Here is a 10,971-nt window from a genome sequence, read left to right on the forward strand (position 1 = left end):
AAAGACCAAAACTTGTCAGTTTAAAAAGCAAAACTGAGTTGCGCCAAGGAATGCCAATTAAATAAATATTCACCCCCAAAAGATAATTAAAAAATATAAAAATAATTTACTTGCCCTCAATTTGTTGTAAACCTGTATGAGTTTTCTATTTCTTCAGGTGAACACAAAATACGACATTTTGAAGAATGCAGGTAACCAAACACTTTCTGGTCCCTATTTATTTCTGTAGTTTTTCCCTTCATACTATGGACGTTTATGGGGACCAACAACTGTTCTGTCTATTATGTTCAGCTGAAGAAAGAGAAAACTCACAAGTTTAGAACAACTTAAGGGTAAGTAAATTACAACAGGATTTTTTTTTTATTATTTTGGGGTGAACTATCCCATCAACTGATTTGCTGATTTAATGAATTAAAATCATTATTCAAAAGTTGTTTATTATTGGGTTGCCAAACAACGTAGATAAAGTAGCACATTAATATACAATTCTATGATTTAAGGCCACAGACTCGTCCAATCAGTCGAAAGATTCATATTCAAGAAATGTTATTAATAACTTTAAATATAACTCGTTTGAAATATCTGCTGTCAAGGGTTGGTTGTTTCCTTTTGAAGTTATTTCGGTGGCATAATTTAAGATTGTAATGGTCCATTGCTTATTGTTTGCTGGAAAAGAATATCCTCATCTCAAGCCTCACAATAAGCATAATACAAAGACTCCGATCTGCACTTCACAGACAAGCGCTCAATTAACAGCTGGAGGTGTGATGCGGTAATTGATACGGGATGGGCCTGTGTGTATATTCGGAGTTCGCCTTTTGAAGTAGGTTAACAAGCTACTTTTCAAATGTTAATTTCAGTAGAGCTTACAAAGCAGCGGCAATATCCCAATTTGATCAAATTCAAAACACCCACAGCAGACAAACGCATCATCGCTTCAGACTACTTCCAAATTAAATTGCCGGTCAACTACGGCAAACCCGATTGGCTGCTTCGAATGTTCACGCTTCACAGCTGATACATATTTTAAAGGGAACGCGGGAACGGACTCTGCTTTAAAACAACAGGGCGAACAGTTGTCGGTACGTGGGACTTGTCAGGCACAGGGTGTAGTCCGCGTCTTTCATTCGGGATAGGGAAACGGAGCCAAGTGTTTGTCTGGAGTTTGGTCGGGTCTTTTTGCTGCTTTAAATTCGCTTTTTAAACTACAAGATCCCCCGTTTTGTTAAGCTGCTGTTGAGTTTTGTAAAGCAATTTAAAGCCACAGTGATGTTTGAGGTAAGTTGTTTTTGTTTTCCTTTTCGCATATTTATTGGCATCACCTGTGTCGAATTATTACTGAAGTGTCTCAAAGAAAGCATTGAGTAACTTACTAGTAAATTGAAAACAAGTCTATGCTTTCTAGTATACTGCAAAATTAAGAGTTGACTATGGTTCCTATGGTCGACTAATGCTGCTTACTATTAAATATTTGTTAGGGCTTCTAGGCAGTGGTAAAATGCATTAACTTATATTTGCAATAGGTACAGGTGTTGTGGTGGGTTTGGTTTTTAAGTTCTAAAAGGCTATTTTACCTTTTATTTTCCAGACCAGTCAGGATGACCTGTTTCTCTTCCCCGCTGGAGGCCAGAATGAGGCTTTCTTTCCTGAGGAGGGTTTAGGCAGTGGGAGCTTGTCTCTTGCTCAGGCCTTGCTTCCTCTGGTTGAGTCCCCATCGCCCCCAATGACACCCTGGCTGTGCTCCACCCGCTATAAGACAGAACTGTGCAGCCGTTATGCTGAGACGGGTACTTGCAAGTATGCCGAACGCTGCCAGTTTGCCCACGGCCTCCATGATCTCCATGTACCCTCCCGTCATCCCAAGTACAAAACCGAGCTGTGTCGTACTTACCACACCGCCGGCAACTGCGTTTATGGCAACCGTTGTCTCTTCGTGCACAACCTTAAAGAGCAGAGGCCTGCCCGTCCCCGTCGCAGGAATGTGCCTTGCCGTACCTATCGTGCATTTGGGGTTTGCCCCTTTGGTACCAGATGCCACTTCCTGCACATTGAGGGTGGCTCTGCATCAGATGGTGGAGGGGAGGAGCGAATCTGGCAACCTCCATCACAATCCCAAGAGTGGAAGCCTCGAGGTGCCCTCTGCCGCACCTTCAGCACATTTGGTTTCTGTCTCTATGGCACCCGTTGTCGGTTCCAACATGGGCTTCCTAACACTATCAAAGGTCTCAACTCAAACCACACATCCTGGCCTCAACAGATGACCAATGGGGGCTCTCTTTCACCTGCCTCAGACACATGCTCTTCACCATCTCCACCATCCTCATCCCCTCCATCTGCGCTGGCTTCGCCTGTGTATCCTGATGGCTCTGGTCCAGTCACGCCACCATCGGTAGAAGTAGTGGCCAACAACGCTTTCACCTTCAGCAGCCAACATCTGAATGACCTGCTGCTCCCTCTGGCCCTTCGGCTCCAGCAGTTGGAGAACGCTGCCAATGCTGGTCCTCGAGATGCTCTGGACAAGCCACTGTTGTCATGAAGTCTGTGGCATGATCCCAAAAGCTAACCGCTAAAAGCTTTATCTGTGACTGTACTGAATTTATATTTAACCTTGTTTTTATTTAGTAGTGTACAGTGTCCCTTTGCTATTTGTTTTTAAACCGCCTTTTGAGACTGATTCTCAAATGTTTGCTTTTTATTTCTTAATTCAAGTCTGTCATGTACTTCTGAGGCCACTTATTTTTGACTGACTGAATGAAGCCCCTGAAGTGTAAATTGAGACTTTATTTTACTGGTGTGTGTATGAAGGATTTGACTATGAATGTTTCTAATTTAACGATTTTTAAACTTAATCAACATCAGCATCCTTGGATCAATAAAACTTCCTGAAAGGATTGGATTTGTGGTTTTGTCTTCTCTCATGATTTCTAGTGGTGACTGACCATTTTAAAAGCTTTGTCTAAACTGCAGTTTTTGAAACTTGTATGAAGTCCAAGGTTGGATATTTGGAAGTCGCATTCTCTTAGGTTTTATTTGTTAGTAACTGCTGTGTTCAGTCAGCAGAGAGAACTGTTTTTTATTTTTTTTTTTAAATTGACTAAGGCTGTTTTGAATAAGACCCTTTCATACAGTGGAAATGATCAATAACAAAATACAATTGTTTTCTCTACTGCCAAAGTACTTTTGGATTTATAATACTGAAGAAAAACAAGTTGGTTATAGAGCGGGGGTCTCCAACTCCAAGCTCAGTCCTGCAGAGCTTCGGCTCCAACCCTAATTAAACTCACTCGAACCAGCTAATCATGGTCTTGCTAAGCATACTAAACTTCCAGGCAGATGTTAAGGCAAGTTAGAAAACTGCAGGACCAAGTTTGGAGACCACTGTAGACCACTGTTGTAGAGTAAAATAAATCTGATATCTGATCAACTCTTTAGGTTTTTTTTTTTCTCGATGTGTCTACTTATTTTTACTGATAATGTAAACTATGAAAGATTCAAAATTGAACCGATTCAAAAGATTCGAATTGCTAAAATGAATCAATATACTTGCCGCCAGTAAGAGCCCAGAATACATGCGCACGCGCGGAGCTCATAGCCAATTAGGCGCTTCCCACAAGTTCACTGTGTTGTAGGAACAGTCTGAAGAGCTTAGCTGCTTGTGCTAATATAGACAACGGTGGTAAAAAAGTATTTATGACCGGATACGTCATCAATTGCCAATAGGAAGGTACGGTGCATGATTTTTAGCCCCATATTTGATTAACGTTACAAGCGTGCTAAGGCAGCATAGCGAGGAGACTTGAAAAGAGGCTAATGTCGCGCAGCCTTACCGCTTTAGCTCTAAATCTTTAATGTCACTTACAGCATCTTTATTTAGTGATCTCACTAAAGATGACAGAGCGGGAGGAACGGCGCTTCGCCGAGGTGCCGCGGGAATCCATTAAACTAATGGCCGAAAGCACCGGAGTCGAGCTTAGCGAGGAGGTGGCAGCTCTGCTGGCGGAGGATGTGTGCTACCGCCTCAGAGAGGCTACACAGGTCACATTTGACTTAATTTACATGCATTGCATGCTACTGTACATGGCTGTGTCTTAATGTTCCCTGCAAGCTGTTCTGATGCGATCTACTGTCTCAGCAAGGCCATTCAATTCACTTAAATATTCACGACTGTCATTTAGTGGCTTTTAATGATTTGTTGTGCATGCATTGCATTCTCCAATTCATGCACGTGCCTTATTTATTTTAAGCGATAGTGATGTGTGCTATTATTTCAGATTATGACAGTTATCTGACAAACATTTCATGCTCTTGCTGAGTTGATTTGTGCTACTGTCTCTAAATGTTTCCAGCTCAAGCTTTTGTAGATGTTTTATGTGTGTGTTTTTAATCCTCTAAAGCATTTGTAAGGGAAGGCTTTGTAAACTCAACCATTTTGCTATCAAATCTACATTTCATCTCTTTCTCCCATTACAGAACAGCTCACAGTTCATGAGACATGCAAAGAGAAGGAAGCTGAGCGTGGAAGACTTCAATAGAGCACTACGGTGGAGCAATACTGAGGTATCTATTCGTCTTTGTGTGTGAATGCGTTTTTAATGTGAATTCGCATTGTGGTGTTGTTTGATACACTTCAGCACCTGGAGAACAGCATTATATATTTTCTAGACTGTTTGCGGCTATGGTGCGCAAGACGCCTTACCGTTCCGTCCATTAAAGGAAGGAGAGCTTTTCTTTGTAGAGGATCGGGAGATAAATCTGGTGGAGTTGGCACTTGCTACTAACATTCCCAAAGGCTGTGCAGAGACGATGGTTCGAGGTAGGGCGGGAACGGGAAACATTAGTGAAATGTATTCATGATTACTATTTTTTATTTGTTATTTTAAATGTATATTGTCTGTTTTGTCTCATCGGCAGTGCATGTGTCATATCTTGATGGAAAAGGCAATCTGGAACCTCAAGGGACAGGTAAACCTCAAATATTTAAAGTACTGCTCATTTGAATTGATTTGTCAGGTGCATCTGTATGTTTCTATTTTATTTAATATACATTTTATTTATATGACCCATATAAACAAGAACATTCTAAAATACAAAATACAGTAATGAACAACAATCTAAGAAAGCACAATACAAAAAAACCTTGGGAATCATTGCACAATGTTGGTTATTTATTTATTTATTTATTTATACCACCAACAAAATAATAAACTGTATATATTCCATAGTTAACCCAGCTCTGTTCTGTGTTTGTTTACTTGTATTCTCTTGGTAGTGCCCACTGCTGTTCAGTCTCTATCAGAGGATCTGCTGAAGTATTACCAACAAATAACGCGAGCCATTTTAGGAGAGGACCCACATCTGATGAAGGTACCTGTGCTATCTTGTAAAAGTTTGGGGTCACGGGTCAGTAAGATGTTTTTTATTTTTTATAATGATTTAATGAAATGAATGATCATATTGAGCAAGGATGCATTAAATCGATCAGTAATGACAATAAAGACTTTTACATTGTTACAAAACATTTGTTTCGATTAAATGCTAATCTTTTGAACTTGCAATATATCAAAGAATCCTGAAAAAATTTAGCAAAACATTAAAATATGCACCAGAGCACAGACGAGGCGGAGCCGTTTGGTTTTCTCTTGCTAGTATAATAATGTTTTTCTGCTTCAATCAGGTGGCTTTGCTAGACCTCCAGTCCAATTCAAAGATCGCTGCCCTCCTGCCTTACTTCGTTTACGTCATCAGTGGGGTAAGTTTGCTTTGTCCATGTTGTACAAAATGCCTTCATGATTTATTGCCTTATATAATAATGGCTTTTTTGTAATTACTGTAAAAATAGTGAAACTTGTTACATGACCTTGGCCTCTTTGATGCATATTATAACCTGTGAATCTCTTTCCTCTTTCTTAGGTGAAGTCAGTAAGTCATGATCTGGACCAGTTAAACAGACTCCTGCACATGGTGAAGAGTTTGGTGCAGAACCCGTACCTGTACCTGGGCTCATATGTGCGCAGTCTTGTGTCCAGTGTCATGTACTGCATCCTGGAGCCTCTTGCTGCTTCCATCAACCCCCTCAATGACCACTGGACTCTGAGAGACTATGCAGCCCTCCTGCTCAGCCACATCTTCTGGTATTTCTTTAGAATCCTACAGTAAAGTTATGCTTATTAAATTAACTTTTATAGTAAAGGTTCTGCTTGAAACTTAGAAAAACACGAGTCTAACTGATTGTTTTTCTCATGTTGACTTGTAGGACACATGGTGATCTTGTGAGTGGGCTGTACCATCAGATTCTTCTGTCTCTGCAGAAGGTTCTTTCAGATCCAGTTAGACCTCTCTGTTCCCACTATGGAGCAGTAGTAGGTCTGCATGCTCTTGGCTGGAAGGTAAACACAGACAACACCCACAAACACAAATACGCTTTTTACTACTAAATGTCACACTGTTTGTGTGTGTGTTTTGACACAGGCTGTTGAACGTGTGCTGTATCCTCACCTCCCTGCCTATTGGGCGAATCTACAAGCTGTGCTAGATGATTACTCCGTGTCCAACGCTCAGGTGAAAGCAGACGGCCACAAAGTCTATGGAGCCATTCTGGTAGGTACAGTACTTTAGACAATGACTGTAGTGCATAAGTTTCTTTTTAAGATTCTGATATAAATGTATTGTTTTTTTTTTAACTTTATTTGTTTGTACACGGCTTTTATTTAGCCAGAAACCACAGAGAGTCCTTAAAGCTTTTTTTTTGTTAACAACAACTGGTTTATAAGAGCTCCTCATCACAAGTTTTAGAAAGATGCTTTGCTCATTTTGTGTTCCCAGTTGCACATTATAAGAGAGCCAAACTCAGAGCACTTGTAGAGATGGAATTCTACAATATCCTGCAAACCAATCTGCTGAAAACACCAGATTCATGAGCTGCTCACGTGAAAAAGAACACAGTGCCGCTCTTCATTTTGAAATATGATGTGCATATATTTAATTAATTAAATTGCAGACTTTATAAGCTATATTGATATTTTGTTTTCATTTCGATTAATCGCACTACCTTCCATTCAACAGTTGATTAGCCCAACACAAATGTCTCTGAAGTGACCATTTTACTTTCCTCCCTGAGTGGCGGTAGAGCGTTTGCTGAAGATGAAGGCACTCAGTCTGACCTTGGCAGCAGGTGGAGGCAGTGCTGATCTACCAGGCACTACCACAGGAGCTGTCGGCTTCAGAGAAAACTCACCTGGCCTCAGCCCACCTCCCGAACCTCTTTCCGAACCCCCTCTTGGCATTGCAAGCCATCTTCAAGCAGGTGGAGCTGGCTGTCAATGGGAGGAGTGGACTCCTGTATCTCTTCCTGCCATGTACTGTGAACTCTACTCCTTTTTTGGAGACAGTCTGGCTGTACGCTTCAGCACTGACCCACCACTAGGTGGTGCCCCATCTTCACGTTCCTGCCAACCACTAGAGGGCAGGAAAGAGCCAGCGAGTGGTGCCCCCAATCTTGAGAATACACGAAAAATGCCCCAGCTAACTGCCAGTATGAATATTAGCCCAAGACAAGATGGAAGCCCTCGAATGGAACCACAACCACCAAGTCTGGCTGCTACCGTCTCAGGGAGGTAGGAGTCAAATGGTTGAAAATTTGTGATAGAGTGGAACAGTTGGATTCTGGAAGTAAAATCCTATGCATTTTCTTCCTAGGGGAATTGAGTGTTACGGAAGCCTGGTTCCGCCCTTGCATAAAAAAATTAAAAAAAGTACTTGCAACTTTTTATCTCCCAAAACTCGCAATTACAAGTTTACAATACATCACACAATTCTGAATTGAAAGACATATTCTGAGAAAAAAAATTCACAATTGCATGATGTTACCTCGCAATTACGAGGAATAACGTCAGACTTGTAAGATAAAAAGTTACAATTACCTTTTTTAGTTTTAATTCGTAGAGGAAAAAAAAAAACTCAAATTCAAATCAAATATTGTAATTCACCCCATAGCTGGTTGATTTGGTTCTTGGCTTCAACGAAAATGATCAGGTCTTCTTGTCATTTAAAGCTAAAAAAAATATTTAGCGAAAGAGCAAATGGTCTTCATATGTTGATTAAACATTGTTTAATTGTTGAGTGCATTTCTCACTGGCGGTCTCCTTTTTGTCCCGTGTCTGCAGATCTCTTGCCCGCTCTTCATCCTCCTCATCTTCCGTCTCACGTTCCAGGTCATCTTCGTCACGTCCTGGACGTTCAACCAGCCAATCCCGAGACATTTTCCCTAAAGCTCGCTTCCCGCTGCCTCAGGCTGGACCTCCTGCTTTCTCTTTCATCATTGGCGGGCGGCAGATGGGGCGACGCTGTCAGGGAAGGCGCTTCCAGACGAGCTTTACTCCAACTCCACCTCTTAACACCCTCCCACCTCGTGCTTACGCCCACAAGCTGCCGGTCATAGGGAGAGTCAGCAAACCTGTGCGCCGCTGGACATGTTCCCATTACTCTCTTCACCTGCCTCTTTAAAACACGTACGTGATGTTTAGAGACACGTCACCACAGTGACATCTCATCAAATGGCTGCATCTTAGTAATAACAGATGAACAATTCTATATGCTTTATGCAAACAAGGCAAGTATTATTGTGAGGAAATAATTTTGAATGAACACCCGAGATTTTTATGCTATACATTTTTATGCTGTTTCTGATCAGTAGCATTAACTTTGAGTTCTCTTGTAGTCATTTCTGTATGTACTGCGGATAGTATAATAGAACCTGACACCAAATAGAGTTTATATTTACTGTACTTGCGGCAGGATAAAGCTAAACAGATACTGCTATACAATTGCCTTGTTTATTAGAGTATTCATGTATGAGTGAATGTCCTTGTTGTTTTGTAATGTTGTAGGCCTGTAAAAATAAATACATGACGTAATGTACTCACAAGATATTTTATTATTTTGTATTTAAACTGCCAAGTTTGTTTATAATGCCAAAGATTTTCTTTTTTTAGGCCGTGTAATAAGCTGCATTTCAAATTGAAACCCCTTTAATTAATTTCGCAAAAACAGTACTTAATGCATTACTCTAAAGGAATTGTTAACAATTATTTAAAAAAGAGATATTACCATGGTTCCAGAGATTAATTCTTAAATCATTATGCATTTTAATTAATCTAAAGCATTCTTTTTAAAGGGACCGTTCATCTTTTGTGGAGGGACATGGTTATGAAAGGGGAAAAAAAAGCTTTGTGATGGAAATAATATAAGCAATGAAAATATACATGCCCCTTATTCTTTCACTGAACACATAAGAAGTTAACCGCCTGTACAATGAAAGAAAATAGTGATGCACTTGGTGCGTCCTTCATGCCACTGATGCCTCCATGAAGTACCAAATTCGATTAAGCACAAAAGTGAATAAGCGAGAGATGGTGGGAACTTCAATTTCAGTCAGCTATCGTATGGCTCCAGAAGACAGAAGAACATAACGCATGACTAATTCTGTTTTAATTTCATGATGCTTACTGTTCTTTGTGGAGCTTGCACTGTTTGTATCTTTCCATACATTCTACAGAATTTCTTAATTTTTGTTCCATAGAAATTCTCATGGGTTGGAGCAGAATTTTAAACAATACCATTAAGATACAAAGTTCTGCTCTGATGACAACTGGACTAAAGTCGGTTAGTGAGCTTGTTGAGGCAGCTTCATAATTTGGAAAGTGTGGTTTAGGCTCAGCTTTAGCAGACAGGTGAAGGCCGATGCTGTCGCAGATGTCTGCGGACCTGTTGCATTAAACTTTCAGCATGCTGTTGAACTCTCCATGTCAAAACCCAGGTTTGGTTACACATGCAGCACCTTAATGTTCTACCATAGCCTACTGAGGCAGTACACAAACAAAATCAGTTTAATAATGGCTATTCTTGCTGACAAAGCTCTGACTTTTCTTCGTGTTCACGCGTTCACATGTATGATGATAGCGTACGGGCTCTTCGTCGTTATCGGTGCTGTTGTTTTGATGATACTGGAGCAACCTGAGGAGAATTTGCTTGTTAAAGAGGTCCGTGAACTGAAAGCTCGTTTTTTGGCAGATAACCCGTGTGTTGAGGAGAGCAGTTTGGATCGTTTGTTAATGAACTTGCTTTCTGCGAGTAAACGCGGCGTGGCCGCACTGGAGTCCGCCAGCGATAAATGCAACTTCGACTTTACGTCGTCGCTGTTTTTCGTTATTGCCTTCCTCACGACCACAGGTGAGCAGCAGTCACACAATCATTACAATGCTGGATGAATGTTTCACGTTAAAAACTACCTCTATGATTTTATTTAACACGAACATTTATTTAATCATCCAATGTTCTAATTATTTAACTTGTGGAGCATTTACAGTCTAATATCTGCTGAGAGGTCATCTAATGTTGGTAAACAGCTTAGACAAGAAGCAGTGTAGGCCCTATACAGCCAAGAAGCAAATGTAAAGTTTATTTCACCTGTTGGTCTGTCTGTTTGTTTAGAAATATTAGCTCTGTCATTCGAGTATACAGTCAACCAATGCATGAGCTATATATAATTTAGATCAAAATACATTTTAGATATTATTATTTAAGTCTTCACACTTAGAATATTTTATTTATTTATTTAGAACTTGGATTAACCATATCTTATTTCTTACAGTCAACAAACCAAAAGCATGTTCTCTTTATAGTTTTGTATTTTAATCTTAATATTAATACACATGCAAACTAAACATTTTGTTTATTTATGTATGCTTTAGAACTTGAATTTTAAGCTTTTTTTTAAGTATAGTCAACTTACCAGATGCATGAATGTTTTATAGTTTATATTTAAAATTATGTATTTATTTTAAACTTAATATTTATTATTATTTATTTTCCTCACTTAAGATTGATTGATTGGTTTCCTTTTATATTAAAATTTAAATTTGGCCATCACATTTACTAATACTTATCAAAAGGCACAGATATCCTCAAAGCAGT

At 39.9% G+C, this 10,971-nt stretch overlaps 3 protein-coding genes across 6 annotated transcripts in view; all 3 read left to right on the plus strand.

Moving 5' to 3' along the window:
• The first annotated feature begins 927 nt into the window (after positions 1-927).
• Positions 928-2,891, plus strand: LOC109069123 (mRNA decay activator protein ZFP36L2-like). Its single transcript, XM_019085804.2, has 2 exons — positions 928-1,278; positions 1,589-2,891. Exons 1-2 carry the CDS (start codon positions 1,270-1,272, stop codon positions 2,534-2,536), a joined length of 957 nt encoding a protein of 318 aa, XP_018941349.1. The 5' UTR covers positions 928-1,269; the 3' UTR covers positions 2,537-2,891.
• A 675-nt stretch (positions 2,892-3,566) lies between these two features.
• On the plus strand, positions 3,567-8,916 carry LOC109069121 (TAF6-like RNA polymerase II, p300/CBP-associated factor (PCAF)-associated factor). Of its 2 annotated transcripts, none has more exons than XM_042759600.1 (12): positions 3,567-3,724; positions 3,862-4,035; positions 4,471-4,557; positions 4,663-4,813; positions 4,912-4,962; positions 5,270-5,364; positions 5,675-5,749; positions 5,911-6,131; positions 6,254-6,386; positions 6,469-6,597; positions 7,117-7,613; positions 8,163-8,916. In XM_042759600.1, the coding sequence occupies exons 2-12, from the start codon at positions 3,889-3,891 to the stop codon at positions 8,500-8,502; spliced, it is 1,926 nt and encodes a 641-aa protein (XP_042615534.1). In that variant the 5' UTR covers positions 3,567-3,724; positions 3,862-3,888; the 3' UTR covers positions 8,503-8,916. The 2 variants fall into 2 exon arrangements, with proteins under 2 accessions (XP_042615534.1, XP_042615535.1); XM_042759601.1 differs by having other exon boundaries at positions 3,579-3,724; positions 3,875-4,035.
• Positions 8,917-9,273: 357 nt separating this feature from the next.
• The window catches only part of LOC109069096 (potassium channel subfamily K member 1-like), a 4,123-nt gene continuing 2,425 nt past the window's right edge, over positions 9,274-10,971 (plus strand). For 2 of the 3 annotated variants that reach the window (XM_019085780.2, XM_042759602.1), the window contains exon 1: positions 9,821-10,227. In XM_019085780.2, coding sequence (XP_018941325.2) covers positions 9,840-10,227 — 388 coding nt within the window. In that variant the 5' untranslated portion in view covers positions 9,821-9,839. The other variant, XM_042759603.1, reaches the window with a different exon arrangement.

This window comes from Cyprinus carpio, chromosome A7 (assembly GCF_018340385.1).
Source record: "Cyprinus carpio isolate SPL01 chromosome A7, ASM1834038v1, whole genome shotgun sequence".
In the NCBI taxonomy this organism is placed as follows: domain Eukaryota; kingdom Metazoa; phylum Chordata; class Actinopteri; order Cypriniformes; family Cyprinidae; genus Cyprinus; species Cyprinus carpio.